At 31.1% G+C, this 18,471-nt stretch overlaps 8 protein-coding genes across 8 annotated transcripts; 5 read left to right on the top strand and 3 right to left on the bottom strand.

Moving 5' to 3' along the window:
* Positions 1-19: 19 nt before the first annotated feature.
* Positions 20-1,735, top strand: cgd2_1220 (conserved hypothetical protein; the record flags this gene model as incomplete). The annotated part of the gene is made up of 1 exon (XM_626347.1): positions 20-1,735. One exon carries the CDS (start codon positions 20-22, stop codon positions 1,733-1,735), a length of 1,716 nt encoding a protein of 571 aa, XP_626347.1.
* Positions 1,736-2,349: 614 nt separating this feature from the next.
* cgd2_1230 (hypothetical protein) lies at positions 2,350-4,602 on the top strand (the record flags this gene model as incomplete). Its single annotated transcript, XM_626348.1, has 1 exon — positions 2,350-4,602. The coding sequence occupies one exon, from the start codon at positions 2,350-2,352 to the stop codon at positions 4,600-4,602; it is 2,253 nt and encodes a 750-aa protein (XP_626348.1).
* A 329-nt stretch (positions 4,603-4,931) lies between these two features.
* On the top strand, positions 4,932-6,233 carry cgd2_1240 (protein with 2 EFh; the record flags this gene model as incomplete). Its single annotated transcript, XM_626349.1, has 1 exon — positions 4,932-6,233. A coding segment is annotated over one exon (1,302 nt), but the record flags the coding sequence as incomplete, so codon positions are not given.
* Positions 6,234-6,253: 20 nt separating this feature from the next.
* On the bottom strand, positions 6,254-8,944 carry cgd2_1250 (DNA replication licensing factor MCM4 like AAA+ ATpase; the record flags this gene model as incomplete). The annotated part of the gene is made up of 1 exon (XM_626350.1): positions 6,254-8,944. A coding segment is annotated over one exon (2,691 nt), but the record flags the coding sequence as incomplete, so codon positions are not given.
* Positions 8,945-9,575: 631 nt separating this feature from the next.
* On the top strand, positions 9,576-12,011 carry cgd2_1260 (hypothetical protein; the record flags this gene model as incomplete). Its single annotated transcript, XM_626351.1, has 1 exon — positions 9,576-12,011. One exon carries the CDS (start codon positions 9,576-9,578, stop codon positions 12,009-12,011), a length of 2,436 nt encoding a protein of 811 aa, XP_626351.1.
* A 10-nt stretch (positions 12,012-12,021) lies between these two features.
* Positions 12,022-14,508, bottom strand: cgd2_1270 (membrane associated adenylyl cyclase with 6 transmembrane regions and an adenylyl cyclase domain; the record flags this gene model as incomplete). Its single annotated transcript, XM_626352.1, has 1 exon — positions 12,022-14,508. The coding sequence occupies one exon, from the start codon at positions 14,506-14,508 to the stop codon at positions 12,022-12,024; it is 2,487 nt and encodes an 828-aa protein (XP_626352.1).
* A 371-nt stretch (positions 14,509-14,879) lies between these two features.
* Positions 14,880-16,937, top strand: cgd2_1280 (hypothetical protein; the record flags this gene model as incomplete). Its single annotated transcript, XM_626353.1, has 1 exon — positions 14,880-16,937. One exon carries the CDS (start codon positions 14,880-14,882, stop codon positions 16,935-16,937), a length of 2,058 nt encoding a protein of 685 aa, XP_626353.1.
* A 79-nt stretch (positions 16,938-17,016) lies between these two features.
* Positions 17,017-18,285, bottom strand: cgd2_1290 (hypothetical protein, signal peptide, transmembrane domain near C-terminus; the record flags this gene model as incomplete). Its single annotated transcript, XM_626354.1, has 1 exon — positions 17,017-18,285. The coding sequence occupies one exon, from the start codon at positions 18,283-18,285 to the stop codon at positions 17,017-17,019; it is 1,269 nt and encodes a 422-aa protein (XP_626354.1).
* Positions 18,286-18,471: the final 186 nt, after the last annotated feature.

Genomic DNA, 18,471 nt, shown 5'->3' on the forward strand with positions numbered 1-18,471 from the left:
TGCATTAAATAAAATAAGAATGCAAGCAAATCAGATGGTAGAGCTGAAAGCATTGCAATCTCTAAGAGAAATTTATGATGAGAGCCAAGTAATTAAAGTAAATTTAAAAATTCCAAAGTATGTCTGCCTGGTGTCAAAATTGGATGGGTACAAAAATCCATATTTTTTTGATGATGAATTAGAATGCTGGGAAGGTAGGGATTGCACAATTTCAGGAAGGTTTAAGTTTTCAGCATCAGAAGGAATTCAATTAATTAAAGAAAGCATTTGTTTACACCCCAAAACTGAATCGATTATGATATTCATCACAAAAAATCCAGGAGATTTCGCTAATGAGGAAAATAATATGGGTATCAAGCTCCTTAAAAGACAATATAAGATGTTGAAATCCAGTATTTGCTTTTTTGAAAAACAAGAAATTAATAAATATTATGAATACCCACTAAGCCCAACAAATCGTAATATAAACAATAGTTTGAATTTACAGACAAGTTGGAAGACTCTAAAAATATTTTGGTTCGAAGAGTGTAATTTGATAGGGAAGGAGGGAACATTTTTAGCACTTGGAGTAGAAATGCCTTTTAGAAGAAGTTTGTCATCATTAATGATTCCAGGAAACTATTTTGACTTTAATGCTCTAGCTGATACTAAGCTAAACTATATAATAGGGTTAATCAACTTGGTAATTAAATATATTTCAGTTATTAGAAATGTATTTTGTAACACTTTTTATTTACCCGTCTTTCTTTCAACCGATTCAATTCTTTTGGATATAGAAAGATCCATTGAAGAAAGCATTCTGAATATTACTGAAATAACCATAACCGACATTGGTGAAAAATCAAATTTAGATATAATAGAATACTCGACTTTTGGGAATCCAGATTGTCTTTATCCAATACTTAATATTTGTAAAAATAATAGGTACTTAAGTCCTGAAATAGCAATTTCCTATTTTATTGAATGTTTCTTAAGGAAGAATAGAGAAAACAGCCCAATGAAAATTGAGAAAATACAAAATATTTATGATTGCTTTGACCCAAATATTTTGAAAAGCGCTGTAAATGAAAGAATTCTAAACAAATGGCAACCTTTAATTTTTTCTGGTGATATAATATTTCAAGATAAAAACAATAATGTTTATAATGCTTTGAATAATCAAGATAAGATTACAGATTTGATTATTCAAAAGAAAGTAAATTTAATTGTAAAGATTGGAATGCCATCAATTGTCTTCTCTCTTGGTTTGCTAATTTCGAATATTTTTGGAGGTAAGGACCTTTTTGTTTCATGTGATAATGATATTTTGCATTCTGTTGATTGTTTATGCGAATGGAATTCCTGCGGTGATTTTGTCCCATTTATTGGAAGAGTTAAAGAAGGCAATGTGATGAACTCTCTTTCTGGAAGAAGAAACCAATCTGTAGAAGACATTATGCCAGAACTTAATCCTAAAAGTGGATCTCATCCTCACACCTTGCAGCTCAACAACAAAATCCAAAAGCTCTTGTGGGGCTGTCTTAATTTCACTCCATGCCAGAGATTAACACTTGCTCAAGTCGAACATGAGCTTAGACGTATAAACGATGATTTAGCATTTATCTATCAACAAAGGATAAATAAGTTTGACACTAAATCAACTCGGAGCGTAAGGTGGATTAATAAACTTAAAGCTAATCTTAAAAAAAATGATAAATCTAGATCATCCGAGAATAATATTAATATTAATGTGTGATCAAATTTTTAAGTTTATTTAAATCTGTGCTTAAAACTGTTTAAGTTTTCATTTTTTATTCAATAATGCGTGGTTGCTCTTTAGTATAAAACTATTTTAGGGAAAGCAATAATTATTGGAATTAACATAATACAGAAAATTAACTAATAAATAAGAATTAACAGCCTTTAATTAAATCGTTTATCACTTTCTTTTTATAATTAAAAGCCTTAAATGGCTTTTTTTATGAGTATAAAAATAACTTATTGCGATAGTGTTTTAAATAATTTATTAATAATTGAATTTATCAATGCAATAAATAGTAAAAAGGCACAATTATAACAATGAATTGATTAAATAGATTAATAGAGAATATGCATTGAAATTATTGCAACAAATTTTTTTAAAAAATTGTATTTTTGTTAAAATTAAGAAATTTATAAGCATTTAGGCGCCAATTATCTAGTTACCAATTAGTGCACAATTGCACTATGTGGGATAGCAGTGCAATAATTATTTTGCGCTGTCTAACCAAACTATTGACAAAAAAAAAATTAAAAATACAAATAAGTAACAAGTCCAAATATCATCACTACACCAAAACATATTTATCTATTTTGAAGTGATTTAGGATTATGACAGGAGTTTATGAAAAACAATGCAGAGGAGCAAGATTTGACTATATGGTATCAACTGTGGAGAATTGCAAAAGTTTAATGGAAAACAAAAATTATAAGGAGTCATATTCATTGATTTGTGAACTCTTATTGTCTCTTTGCAATGATAAAGAGCTAATTGAAGAATTCTTTTACAGTGGTGCATTTGAATTATGTTGTGAATTTCTAAGAATTAAAGGAGAAAATGATATGAAAACAATGAATAATAGTATTCCTGAAGTACAAGAAGTTGAAGTTCCTTGCTTAATTGTTGAGCAGTTGTCGTTACTTTCATCATTTACATTGCAATCATTTGATGAAGAAATCGGAGAAATTTCAATGCTTATTTTCTTTTTAACTGAAAGGCATAGATATTATGTTGATGTAAATTGGAAATCAAACGAGCTAAAGTATATGGGAATTTTTCTTCAATCTCATTTTCGCTTTTTGTATTCTGCAATTAAATCAATTAATAAGTTTGAAAAGAGCGAAGGACTTTCTATTTTACTATTAACACTAAAAAACATTGAAGTGGCAATACGTGGCTGCCCTGCTCATAGAATAGTTCCTAATATGGTGAAAGCACTTATTGAACATTCGACTTGGGAAATTATTAGTTTAGTTGCAGAGACAATTATTTCAAATACATTGGAGCTTGTATTTGAGCAAAAGGAAAATACTGAAAATGATAATACCAAAATCTTAATGCAATTCAGGGAATGTACTTTTGTACTAATTCAGATTATATCATATTTACCAACAATTGGTACAAGTCCAGGAATAAATAGACATATAATACCTTCTTTAATACAAATTGGGCTCCAAAAACTATTTCTAACTCAAAGTAATTCTACTGTAAGCATTAGGTGTTCATGTAGATACTGCGAGAATTGTAGAAAAATACAAAAAATTTGTACGAAAAGGGAAGAATTAATTATTAAAGAATCTGCCCCACTACTACAGGAATTAATCGAAGTTTTTATCCAAAATAATGCTCTAGACCTACTAAGTAAATTAATAACAAGTATACAGAATATTGACAACAATTGTGTGATAAATGATACTTCCTCAAGTAATTATTTTGGTTATCAAAGAGCATTCATTAATATGATACCTTTCGTACAAAAAAGATTTGATACTGATCATTTAAATAAAACTATTGTCATGTTAATGCAAATAATGCCAAAATCGACAAAAATCTCGGCTGAAAATACTCAATCAATAACTACATTAGAATTAAATAGAACATGTTTTGCTAAAGTAACTATTTCAAAACCTGGGCTTGAAGACTCTGATATTAATTCAGATGAGAAATACAGTGATATTAAATCAATTGAAATTGTTACTTTGACTGAACAAACAAAAGCTATTGTCAGCTGTTTGACTGGAATAATTTTACAAAGCTTTGAATTTCCATTAAAAAGTAATGAAAATGTTAAACTATCAGGAATTCTTGAAATTGTTTGTCCTACATTTGAATTACTATTAAGGAAATGCATAATTGAATGGGAAAAACAAATTGATTACATTATTAATAATAAATTTACAAATGAACAGATGGTATTGATCTTATCAGAAATGAATACATTACTTCATTTAATTGTACCAATTTACTTAAAGTATCTAAGACATAAAAATATCAACGGTAATAGTAAAAATATACACAAATCAACATTTCAATTTCTGCAAAAAACCCTTAGCAATATATTATCTGTATTTTCGGACTTTTTCTTAAGCTTATCTCAAATATTTATCACAGAATCTAATTCTGAAAATCTTTCCAAGGATAATTTAAAATCACCTGCTCGTAATCAAATAAGCCAGGAACGAAAGGACATTATTTACTCTATTGGTTCTAGCCTAATTTCTTCACTATCAATAATCTCTGATGTTTCAACATACAACTGGACAAATGTATCACGAAGAAGATACTTACCTTCACCTCATTTTAAAATATGTGGCTGGATCTCATCTAGTCAATTCAAATTTGTCGATTTATGGAAAAGAATATTTATTTCTGAGCGTTGTATAATTGTTAAAGAGCTTTCTCAAATAGTAACCCTAATTTCAGAAAGAAGCTCTGCATTGAACTCAAAAGATATTATAACACGAAGCCTCAAATTTAGTTCGGAAGATAATGATGAATATGATGCATTTTTAGAGGACACTGACGATGAGTTATATAATGATTCTTTAGAGAATATAAGCCTAAGCTTAAATAACGTTGATTAAAAAAAAATAACTTAAGAGTATTTATCTGGAATTTTGTACTGTTAATTAGATTTTACTTGGGAAATAATTTTAGAAAGTTAACTACGGAGTATTTTCAATATTTATTATATATATTTTCTATTTTTATTTTTTTTTCTAAATAAATTGATCCCCTTGCACGCGTTAAATGGGGGGGAATTACATGCTAATTAATTTGTATTTTAATCGTAATACAAATTAAATATATACGAAGAAGTGTTTCTTAGGGATTAATGAAAGTTGTTCTTTGAAAAAGCCAAGTTATTTTTAAATCTTATGAGTGTTGGTAATATTCCGATTTACTTATTTAAAAATTAATAATCTTTCGTTTAGATATGGATTTATCTATTAAAAACGAAAATAGTTTGGCAAATTTCACGAGCGAAGAGTTAACATGCTACGAAACATGGTATAAAATAATTCAGCATTTCAGCGACAAATATCCTTCCAGTTCGGAACCGATTAATCACCATGATATTCCAAAGTTTGGGATGATTACGGCTAGGTTTTTAAAAACCTCGGGTATACCTAAGGATGTTCTTCACGATATATGGCAAATTGTTGATACTGAAAATAAAGGAATACTGGGATTTTCAGACTTTGGGAATGCATGCAGACTAGTTTCATTTTTTCAACATGAAAAAATTTTCCCAAATCAACATATGTTATCAAAAATTCCTCTAAAACTTGCATATTTTAACATTTCAAAGTTTTGGGAAGAGGCTGAGAAAGCTGTTAAGGTTGATGAGCAAGATATAAATAGTATAATTAACTCATACTTTTCCGATACTTCGCATATTTCTGATTGCCTGAAAAGGTTCAAGGATTTAGACGAAAAGAAAAGTGGATATCTTGATGGTATTACGATCTTTAACAAGTACATAAGCTCAAATCTTGTTAGAAAAGAGCTTAAACAGATCTGGGACTTCTCTGATTTAGATGAGGATGGAAAGCTTTCGGCTGCAGAATTCATAATCTTCAACACTCTAGTCAAGGTTTCCATAGAAAGAAATATTAGTATTAATTCAGGTGTTTCTAAACAAAGTATGTTAATTGTGATCAACAAAATAATAGAAATGGAGAGTGAATATAAAGGAACAGATTATAGAAATATTCTCAAGCTCAGAGAAAATAATTTAATACAATTTACTCCTGCTGAGGAAAAAGAAGTCGAAAAATTAAAGAGTGAAATTGAGATGTTGAACGGCGAAATTGATGATTTTAAACAGGCTAAAAATATATTGACACGTTATAAAGAAAGCGACGACCAGCAGATCCTTAAACTAAGCGAGAAAAAATTGATGTTGATGTCCGAACATAAAGAACTCATTCAAAATTTGAACGAAAAACACTCGGAAATAGTAAAGAACAGAGATTTAATTAACTATTTATACCAAGATATTAAATTCCTCAAAGAAACAAATAATTTGTTATCTAATTTCGATCTTCCAAAAGCTATAAATGTTAGAAATGGGAAGGTAGGCCCAGATACGAGTATTAACAAGAACATTCCGAAGATTAATACAAATATAGGAGATGTTGTATTCGAAAAATGTCAAAATAGGAGGTATAAAGATTGGGTAGAGTTCCCTTCAAGGGGTAATCACGTTTAATGAATTTCCTAATTTAGGTTTTATGATAGTTTGTATTTCTGTCCTGAAATCTTTCTAATACTTCCACTTATCACTAATGTGTCCAGGCAAGCATCAAACTCCTTTCTATAGTCAAATTGGTTAAATTCACTTGAATTCCCTGTCTTGAGTTGTTCCATGATTTTGTTGAAGATTCCATCCTTGGAGATTCCATCAGGATTATTGCTGAGGATCTCAAGCAAAATTTTATTTATCTTCGCTTGTATCATTCTTTCTCTTCCTCCAAAACCAATAGTCAGCTGTTCCATGTCGATCAATCCTGTAGTTGGGTCAACTAATGCGCTATAGGTTGCAGACATCATTAGTCTAGTTGCCTCATCCACGTGCGATTTCTTAACCCATTCGGAAAGTTCCATTCTGGCCAGAGATTCCGAAATACGGATTAGGCTTTCTAGCTGTCTTGGAGTAGCAGTGATTGTTTTCTGTCTCTGCAAGCTGCCACCAGTAGAACCCTGTCTTCTCATTGAAATATAATTCTGCACCAACTTGTTGCACGCATCAGTTGATAGTTTTGGATTGCAATTTTGTCGGCAGTAACTTATATACCTAGAAAGAGTGACTTTATCAAAAATGGCTGAGCTTGCGGGTTTTTCGTTTGAGTTATAGGATGTATAAAGCGCACATAGGTGTTCTGCAAGCCTTTTATCAGACTCTTCGCTCTGCTTGTCAAGCATTAGATAAATTAGGTCAAACCTAGACATCAATGATGGCGGAAGATTGATGTTTTCAACAACACTCTTTTTAGGATCATAACGACTTGAGATTGGATTTGCAGAGGCAAGAATAGCAACTCTTGCATTTAGTGAACAGATAATACCTGCTTTTGCAATGCTTACTGTTTGTTGTTCCATTGCCTCATGCAAAATACTTCTTGAAGAATCATCCATTTTGTCAAATTCATCAATGCAACATATACCTCTGTCACTCAAAACTAGTGCTCCACTTTCTAGCACAATCTCCTTAGTTTCGGGGTCTTTTGTAATGTAAGCTGTCAGACCAACAGCAGAACTACCCTTTCCACTAATGTAATAACCTCTTGGGGTAATTTTGTGGATATACTGAAGTAGCTGAGATTTTGCAGTACTTGGATCTCCACATAAGAGAATATTTATTTCACTCCTATTAAGAGAGGAGTTATTTGGCTGTTTATATTCTAAAGAGTTAGAAGATGAGCAATTCTGACCATCTAGACCAGCCACCATTTCTGATGCTGCCTTCAGTAGGTTTTTCCTACTTCCTCCAAAAAGTTGGCATAATAAACCTTTTTTTACATCATCATTCTCCCAAATACTTGGAGCGATTGACCTAGAGAGTTTATCATAAAGCATTGGATCCTTAGACATTGCGTGAAACTGCTCAATCATTTCTTTTGTAAAAAGATTGTTTTTCTCAACAGAATTAATGTTCTGACCATCTATGGACTGTATTCCATTGTCTATCTCTGACATTTCTCCAGCAGAATTACCAACTACAGAATAGAGCATATTACATGTGTTTTTGTTTACATGTAAAATGTCGATATAGGTTCTAAATACTGACATTAGCTGCCTTCTTTTAGCCACCTGTCTGACTCCGGATACCTTAACTATTCCATTAAACTCTATTCTATCGCCTGGACGGCAGCAATCAACCATTTCATCATATACATAACCTAAAATTGTGTGTGGGGTCTCACCTGGTGGTATAGTATCAGGAAGCTCTTGGATCTTTAATATTTGCTTGTTAGAAAATTGGCATAAATTGTGCATAAGCTCAAATGAGTAGTTGTTATTACAAACAGGGCACAGAGTAGGCTCATCAATCTCTCCCCCTATCAATAAACGATACTCTCTGTGGTCACAGTTTGTGTGCAAACCGTTTGCATTATAAGAACTAGTACATCTGAATACCGCCTTTTGCATCTCTGGAATAATGTCTGAACAGCGAATTACTATTCCACGAATGCTAACAAGTTGCTCAATATCCGATGGGTTTACTTCCCTCATATTACAAATATTAATATTATCAAATACACGTACTTTTGGAAGTGCAAATTCTTTTAGAAAATCATCACCTAGAATTGACTCAATTTCAGATTCAATAACTTCATCCATAAATACTATCGCATCGCTTGGAGCGGATACAATAGTGTAATAAAGACCCTTGTTAAAGTCTTCAATGTGTCTCAAGCTGATATCAAAGCTATATCCAGATGAGTGAGATCCATTTTTGTTATCATTTTCACCCTCAATTGTGAGTTGCGCTTCTAATAATTTCTTTAAAAGAGTCATATATGTTGATGTCCCACCATCAATCATTGAATTGCTCCCTTTTGAAGTACTGTACTCTGCAATTGAATCTCCATCTTTTGCAATGTAGCTTTTTAAAAAAGTTGAAAATAACTCCTTAAATTCAACTTCACCTCCAATTTCAACGCTGTTCAAATGTTTTTTTACTATTTCCGACTCATTCAAAGAAGATGCATTACAACTGGACGCATAACGTTCGCCTCTAATTCTGGCCGTATCGCCTAAGTCCGTTCTTGAAAGCTTTCCTGCACTCCCAATTGTTCTTATACTTTGGCCTATTGAGCTTCCGTCCAATTGGGAATACCCATCATTCGCTGCGCTCATAGAAGCATCAAACATAATCCCATCGCTGTTTGCAACACTTTTTTCATCTTCCATATTTTTTTATCTTAAATTTTATAACGAACAAAAGGTTCTCCAAACAAATAATATCCGGGAAAGCTTCAGTAACTCGGTTATTTGAAAGGCTTTTAAATTGAGAAAATTCTTTTTTTTTTTTTTGGATAGGAAGTATTTTCCCTTATGTGGGGTATATAGGTATACATAAATGAATACCGCTTTAGTGTGGGAACAGTGACATTTTCCCAATTAATAAATTTAATATTTAAAAACAAAATAACAAAAATTTTTGGATATCTTTTTCCATAAACTACTTAATTGATTATCTTCTCATAAAAGTAATATTTATCTCTTCCTACTTAGAAATTTATTTAATGTAAAGTTAGCTTTGACTAGATAAAAAACTATATCAAATTTTCATACAGACAATAATGAATTTTGCTCAATAATTGCGAATATTCAAAATTTGCACATTTTTTTTTGAATTATTCTGCCTATAATATATTTTGGATTAATTTGTTTTTTTTTTTTGTTTAATCATCCAATAGTTTGACGCGCTAAGAACAAAGTTCTGATTAATTAATAATTTATGAGTAAATACAGAAAGAGAGGAAATATTGTATGTAGATTAGTGCTGAAGACTTAGTTAGAGTGAATTGCAGCTGATCGCATTACAATGACAAAGGAGAGAAGCTCTTCAATAATTAAACTGGAGAACTTTGAAAGTGCAGAGGCATTAATAGAGAATTATAGAAGGGAGTTTGAAATACATAGGCTGCATGAAACTTTGGAGTCTATGCTAATTGAAGAGGATGAATCCATTACTAATATTTTAAATGCTGCTTATAGTGATTATTCGTTGATTTCAACGGATTTATTACCACTTGTTGATAGCTATCTGCCAAGTATTAAACAATTCCAAGAAAAAATTGATTCTAATGTAAATGATGTTACATCTATTGTTGAAAGATATTCTGAGGAAATTAATTCAAAGATCGATAACCATAATCTACTTTTTACCAAAAAACTGGAACAGAATTTATTTAAAATGTGTTATGATGAAATTAAAAGATATAGAGAGATATTGTCTATTACAAAAAGTCAATTTAATAAAGATGAAACCAGTAATTCATTTCTATCAATAAGAATAATTCATTATTGTATATTAAGGCTATTAAAGATCAGAAAAAGTATTGATGCGATATATCAAACTATTAAAAAAAAACACACAAAACTCGACTTTGAATTTGAAAACAATAAACATTATAATGACTGTTTTGAAATATGTAATAATTTCTCTGATGAATTAAAGACATTGGTTGTTCAAGCATCTAATAATATACTACAAGCCAATTATAGTAATTTTTTAGAAACAGAAGACTTTAAGCAAAACAATAATATATTGCTTCAATGTATCTTCCTTCTCAACTTAAAGGATGAGTTCATATCTAAAGTGAAGAACTATATTGGAACTGAAATAATTAGTAATTACAATTTTTATGACAATAAAGATGACAAACTTTTGTTTTCAAATGTAATAAATGACTTGGAAAATATTATTCAAGGTGAAAAATTGGCCAATTTCATCAATAAAATTGTATTTTCATTATTTAATTATGATGATGCTGAATTTTTGATGTTCTTAATAGATATTTATATCCAGGGAGTTTTGTTATTTTTATTAGAGCACGTAGAAAGTACATATTCTGAACATATAGTTTCTCCTACCGCTCCAATGGACTTATTTGTTCATCAGCTAAACTCGATTATATCTCTAATTGAGAAGAATGAAAAAATTTTAATAAATTTTGAATCCAAAAGGATCCCAGCAAATAAATTAAAGGAATTGAAGCTAAAAATTCTTATTTGTTTCAGAGAAAACTACTTTATCAACAATTACTCAAAAAAATGGAAATTTGGAACTTATTGGAATCTAATTTATAGAAATATTCTGAATAGGAGGATTAGCATTAGAAACGAAGTAGTCGAATTTTCAAAGGTTTATGTATATGACAATAAGAAGTATTGGTTAAAGTATTCAATCGAAATAATACGTCAAATACGTTGGATCCTTGGAAATTCTTCAATTCACAGCAATACCCCTCTTCCTCCTTCAAGATATTTGGTTCCTTTATTTATGCGTTGCCTTTATTCATCATTATTATTATTATATGACTACTCAAGCTATTTGTTGAGCTTTACGGAATTAAATAACTTTTCTGAAAAAAACAGCCAAAACAATTCAATTTGGTCTTCAAAAACTAAACCAGAACATATTTGTTGTGTATTAATGGATGCAATTTCTTTCGAAGAGTGGGTAAATATTCATTTTATTAACGAGATGTTCTTTCATATTGATCAGGTGAAAAGTGAATTTGGGTTTGTTGAGCCATTTGAATTATCTGAATATGAAAATGTTTTGGATATTGATCAACTTAAATCGATGGTTAAAGATGAATTGATTAATCAAGATTATTTGGCTCATATTAATGAAAATCTCTTCAAACCGTTAACTAATACGATTAGTATTTATTTGAAAAATCAAACGATAAGAATATTTGAAACAGGACTCAGAGCGGTTCCCTGTTTATATAGGCTTACTACAACATCAATTTCTAGCAAAGTTTCCGATAAGATTGATAACAGTGAAAGAGTACCAAGTAGCTATATTGAGAATGCAACAAAACCCATTGAAGTGTTTTTAATATTTTCCTTGAATGCAATTAAATCAGTTATCGCAGATTTAAGTAGCAATACGATACAAAAGCTTAGAGAAACTTATTACAATATTTTATTTAATACTTTTGAGGGAATATTTGAGGAAATATTTGATATTTGTGAAAAACAAATTCTTTCATCCAAGCACCAGCTGGCTTCACTACAAAAACTAGCGCAGAAAAATATAGGATCAGCAGCTAATAGAATTGACCCAAATATAATAGCATCTCAATATATGACGGACGTTGATACATGGTTGACAAAAATGCTCAGGTTAATCTCAAACTTCTTTGAAAATTTAGATCAAGGATCCGAAAAATATGTTAAAGAATATATAAATGCAATAAAAGAAGCTCCTAAATATCTTAAACTATATGAAATACTAAAAAACTAGCATAAAGAGTTCATTTTTCGTCCCAAACTCGGTACCCTTTCCAATCAATCGGACAAATATAGTTATGTTCCTCCATGAACTTTAATAATGTTGAACTTGGACCATCTTTTTTCCCCCAATTTTCTATACAATCACGCTCAAGGTCTAGAAGAATTTGTTTAGATACATACCAATTTCCTGCTAAGTAGTGTTTCAGACCTTTATTAAACCTATAGTAAAAATCTTGAAATAAATGTTTTCTCATGTTTTTTATAGAACTGTCTATATAAAATTCAGAAAATGCCCTGTAACTTAATTTACCAGTGTCAACTTGGTGAAAAATGCTGCTCGTCTCATCATCTTGAGCCTCTGGATCAATATCTATTGTATATAATTCCAGAGGTTGATTACTACCTTTTAAAGTAACGCAATCTATTTTCCTGCAAAACTGCTTCATGCTAACAGAAAGCTTTTCGAAAAGATTATGAGAAAGCAGAATATTTACTCCATAATGCTTTGTTGCACTTTCAAGTCTTGAAGAAAGGTTAACATTTGGAGATAAATAAGAGGCATCTATTTTATATTCTGAACCTATTGCGCCTTCTATTGCCCACCCATAATGTAATCCAAATCCAAGCTTTACTCTATAGTTTGGCATTCTTTCTTGGATTTCGCTCCTCATAGCGATTCTTTTTAGTTTGGGACAGCTAGAGATTTGCTTAATAATTATGACGAATGAAATAACTGACATATCAGCTAATAAAGACTCCATCCCTTCCCACTTCTCGTCAGGTTTCCACACGAACAAAAATGCATCGCCAACATTCTTATTTGCTGATCCACCATATTTGCAAACTACTCCATGAGTAATTTCGGCAACTTGATTTACAAATACCATTACATCTTCACCCAATATTTCGGTTGCATCTGTGAAGTTTCGAATATCGCAAAACCCGTAAATACCCATTACTTTTTTACCAGGGAGTTTTACTACAACTTTATCATCTTTTAAATTATGAATAATTATATTAGCACCTGCAGATCCGAGACCTACTGCAAGTAATGTCCCTAGCTTTGAAAAGGTCTCCTCTAGCATTTTATTTGAAAATTTCCCCATAGTTGCATTTTCGTTACTTACTTCGTTGTATGCATTATTAGACATTTTCAACGCTAATAATGGATTACTTGCAATTGAGATGAGAGTATCGTTAATTCTCTTTATACTGCTGAAAATATGTTTTTCTAATACACAATGCACCAAAATCATTAATATTGTCAATAAAATTAGAGTTACAAATGATATTCCAATACTTAATCCTGCCCCCAATTGAAGCATCGTAGTAGTATCAAATACCATGGTTATCTTGGCTTTAAGCTCTTCTGGGCATGAACTATAAAAGTTAGAAATTGAATCAATACCTGATCTCATACATACTTGACTCACATACTGCCTTAGTGATTGCTTGCGGATTTTTCTATAATCTTCAATTGGAATTAACGAGATCCCTTCTTTTAGAGTGGGTAATGTCAAAATTCCAACAAACCAGGAAGGAATCTCAGAATTTGAAATAATTGACATAGCATCAGTCATAATTTCCAAATTAGATTTTGGGCAGCCTTCACATGTTGGGTTATTATTTAGAGTATATGGTGATTGTATAGCTACAAGCTTCATCCATTTAGAAGAGTCTCCAATACTATTTGTATAAACAAAATTACACAACTCTAACATATAAGCAATTGGCCATGATTCATCACCTGGATACTGGTTTCTTAATATGGATAATTGACTAAGGTTTTTAATACTTAAAAATGCTGAACTATTTATTTGAATCCAAACTGATGAACTTAATAAAGGATATAGCAACGCACTTAATACTAAAACGATTACAAATCTAAGGCCCAATATCTGCGAAAGAGCTATTTTATTCTCACTCAAATGCTTATCAGAATCTAAATTATTCTTTGACAAATCTTTTTTTTGATTTTGTTGATATATGTTTTCTGTGTGAATAATCGATTTTTTATTGTATAACTTTGAGAATAAAGTAAAAAAGTCATTACAAACAAATAATAAAATAAATCTTGCACACTGCAATGTTGAGTTTATTAAGTTTAGTTGAAAGTTATATCCGTAGCCTTTTACTTGCGAAAACACTTGAAAATCATCAAAGTTTAGGGTATCAGCATCACATGTTGAATGCTCACTAGAGTCAAACAAAACTGCTGATAAAATGAGAAAAATATATGCGACCAAATCAAAAAAAAATATTGAGAGGTAGTTTTTTTTAAAGGCAAAAAAAACTAATATTTCGATTCCCCTAACGATTGTTAGAAATAATATTATTGAAAAAAAAATCCAATCAGTTGTAGATTCTCTAAACAAAAATCGAACCTCATTGATAATAATTGAAGTTATTGTAAAGACCCCAAAAATTATTAGTGTAAATTTGTTATAAAGAACTTTTTTCAATAATACTTCATATTCATATTTAAATCTATCCTTGAAAATCCTCATTTTATTTTCAATTTTTGTAAAACTGATAAGTTTGAAATTTTCATGAAATATAGACTAACAGAAACTGAACATCAAAAACCAATACTCATTTATTCTTATTTGTTATTAAGGCTTGAGTTGATTTTTTATTTTAAGTAATTTTAGCCATTATTTTCACATGCCAATAAATACAGTCATTACTAGACTCACACCCCCACCAGTTGTAAATTAATAAAATTGCCGCTAAAATAGAATAAAATAAAATAAAAATTTCAATAAGAAAAAAAGAATGTGTTATATTTATTGATAGATAGTTGAAAATAAAGCTTAGGTATATGTTATTATGTAATATTTGTACTTTTATAAAAGGTTAAAGCTACTACTTTGACAATATGTCCCCACAACTAAAAAACCTACACGATAAGAAAATATCCATTGATTTTACTTTTCAAGATTTTTTTGAGCCTGATACATTGATTCAAGCTGATCGCCATTCTAGTCAAAGCAAAGAGGAATTGATTGAAGAATTTGACACTTTGTTTTCGGTTATTCCAAAAAATGACAAGACTTCCTTCGTCACTGGTTGTAGAGACTTTTTTATAATTGATAAAAAGCATTCAACTCAGAAAAACACCTCTAAAAAGAAAGGACTTAATACTAGTTTTTCAGAAATAAATAATTTAATTTCTAATGAAGCTAATGGAAAACGAGACGATTGTAATTTATCTTCAAACAGTAACGTTGAATCGCAAACAAGAAGAAACAAAACAAATCGATCTGGGGTTGGGAAAAGAAAGAACAAGAAAATAAGGTTCAATAGTGGTACTAAAGACAGTTTTCAAGAAAACTCTGATTTATTCCAAAACGATAGTCCTGGTCCTAATAATGGAATTTTGAATTATGAAGATTTTAGTCCTCCAAATTCACACAAAGAAACATTGGCAAGCGAGAATTCTTCATCAGAACAGTTCTCGCCATTATCAGAAAAGAAGCTACCTATAATTGATGGATATGGCCCATTTTCTCCAAGAAAATCAAAACAACCTCCTCATATTATGCTGATTGTTCACGGAATTGGTAGCAACGAGTCTGCCATTAATAAAAATAGAGAGGAATTTGTTCACCAGCTAGAATCTGTAAAGGCACACTGGTTTTGGGAGGTAGATATTGATATTACGGTGGATGCAGTAGATTGGAAAAGTAAATTGGCATCTGTACAAGACCATATGTTCGACAGAATTACTCTTCCTCAACATAGAGAAAATAGAATGCTTCTAAATAAGACGATTGGGGATGTGATGTATTTTATGGTTCCGAGATACGGAGATTATATTATTGCGGAAGTTGCAAAGCAATTAAATCAGAAAATTAAACAGTATAAGTCAAAAATTTCGGAAAAACCAAAAATTGTCTTAATTGGCCACTCTTTGGGAAGCGTAATAGTATATGAGCTTGTTTCAAGACAACAGACCAGGATTACTAAGTCAGAAATCCCAAAGCTCGACTTTGTTGTAGATCACCTGTTTCTGTGGGGTTCGCCATTACCAGCAATGCTTGTAATGATGTTTCCGGAGTATCTGCGTTCAGGATTGACTCTTCCGAAAGGTCTTGCACCAATTCAGCCCAATGAAGGTTTTAGTGGAGGTAATTTTATTCTAAATAAATGCCCTGAATTAAAGATCTACAATGTCTTTCATCCATATGACCCTGTTGCATTCAGACTTGAGCCATTATTATATCCAAATTTGGTTTCTCTGCCTGATCCTGTTCTTTTACCGTATTGGCGCAATCTTTCAAAGAGAACTTATCATCAGTGGGATAAGGAGATGGAGAATGCAAGAAAAGCTTTGTATGAGAGTATTAGTGGGATAACCTCTTCCATTTCTAATGCTGTGCTTGGCGGAATATTAGGATGGGGAGGAGTGAATGAATATAAATCTACGTTAGAAGTAAATCTTGTTCCCAGAGACCAAAAGATTAAACAGTTGAGAGATGAATCTGTGATTTCTAAATTTAAAACAAAGTTTTCCGCAAGTAGAAAGACGGGTGCATTTACTGGTATCAACTTTTTAAATTCGTCAGAAAGGCAGTTAAAGACGCATAGCAATTCTGATAGAAGAGAAAGCGAATCTGTAAATTTTTCTTTGTTAAAAACCAATGAGGTTCCAGGAATACCAATTAGAGTGGACTATCAACTCCAAGAAGGGACTACTGAACACTACATTTCGTCATTAGCATTTCTTCAGTCGCACTTTAATTATTGGAAGAGCAGAGATTTAGGATTCTTTATATTATGGAAAATAATTGAAGATTTTGAGCCAGTAATTTCCTATGACGACTATAGAGCTGCATTAGAACATTTAAAACAAGATCAAACTGGGCTAGAGAATCTCGACTCGTCATCTGAGATTTCAGATGACTCGTCTTACAATGAGATAGAATCCGATTAATTTTTCTCAGTTAATTATAAAGAAATTAATAAAAACTTATCTAAAGTATATTTTCTTACTGCGATGTTTGTTAAGTACTCTAATGCACTCTAACATAGTTACTAGGATCAGTTACTTGTTGATAATGGTCTCTCATAGGTATTAACCAGGTAAAGTTATTAGCTAAAACTCGTGGAAGGTAGTTTAGTCTAACAAAGTAGACAATTGTTCGTTTCCAGTTTACCTTCGGCTGTTGAGGGAAACCATCACCTTCAAATATTGCCCTTCTTTTTTCATCCTCGGTGTAATATGACTCAATCTTGTAAGTAATATAATCGGCCATTCTTGGATAAAACCTATATTCCTTGAAATAGTAAAGGACCACAATGATACCTAGTAGGCAAAATAGACATGTTGTGATGAAACTAACGATAGGATCAATAATATATTTGCTTAACAAACCACGACTTTTCTCCTGATTTTTTTGATTCCTTCTTATTGTAGGCTTTGGAACCGGGATTTCTTGATTGATCAAGTTTATAGAGTTGGCTGATAACTTACAATTTGAAGAATTTGCAGAATGCCTACATGTATGAATGCAAGTATTTAGTTCTGAAACAATAAGAGGAGAAATACCTCCGGATTTGTATTGTGCTTGTTTAAGATTGCTCTTGCATCGCTCAATACAGTCCTTAAACATATTAATTACATTCTTTTCGCATTGATCTGCCGGTAATTCAGGAGATGGACTTGATGGAGTGTTTTGATTAGAAGTTTCTTTCATGTTGTTTGTGTTTTGAGTAGTTCCTTCTAACTTTTGTTCAATTAAAGCTTGCTCCTTACTCGAGCTCTCTGAACTCTGGATAGTCGACTTCTTGTTATTTTGTTCATTTAAGTTCTTTCCTGTAAATCCAAATGAGAACATGTTCCTACCCCTTTCTTCTGGCTTTGTATTATTTTGCGGATTTTCAGGATATAGATGATACTCGAGATAGTGCTTTAAATCTTCAAATTTTCTTTTTAATATTGGTTTATGTTTCACTTCTTCTTTTTTTGAATTTGAATTAATCCTTGATATTACGTCTTTAATGTTTTGTGGTATCCATGAACTAGACTTGGTTTTAGGAGTTGGAGGAGAAACTTTAATCATCTTTTTAAAGCCCTCAAAAACATCAGTTGAGCTTGATGTTACATTTTCATCCATCAGAAACTCTCTCAATAAGTCCAAATTAAACCATGAATCATTTGTCTGATTTGTGGCTTTGCTATTGACAATAAACAATTCACAAGTTGCATAATTAAATACAGTAAAGCAACTATATAGAAATATAAATATTGTAGAATAATTAATAAGAGGCAAACTCTTCATTTTAACTACAAATTTTACTTAGTAATTAAGATGGAAGAATTGGTTTATTTATGCTCAAACTCACTTTTCGTGAGGAAACATGTAAAAATTAGCCAACGTTGGCGCTCAATAGCTAACCAACACTATTCGTGATTGCCGCAAATAACGGATTAATAGATCTATTTAATTATTTAAAAATAACCTACA

This window comes from Cryptosporidium parvum, chromosome 2 (assembly GCF_000165345.1).
Source record: "Cryptosporidium parvum Iowa II chromosome 2, whole genome shotgun sequence".
In the NCBI taxonomy this organism is placed as follows: Eukaryota; Apicomplexa; class Conoidasida; order Eucoccidiorida; family Cryptosporidiidae; genus Cryptosporidium; species Cryptosporidium parvum.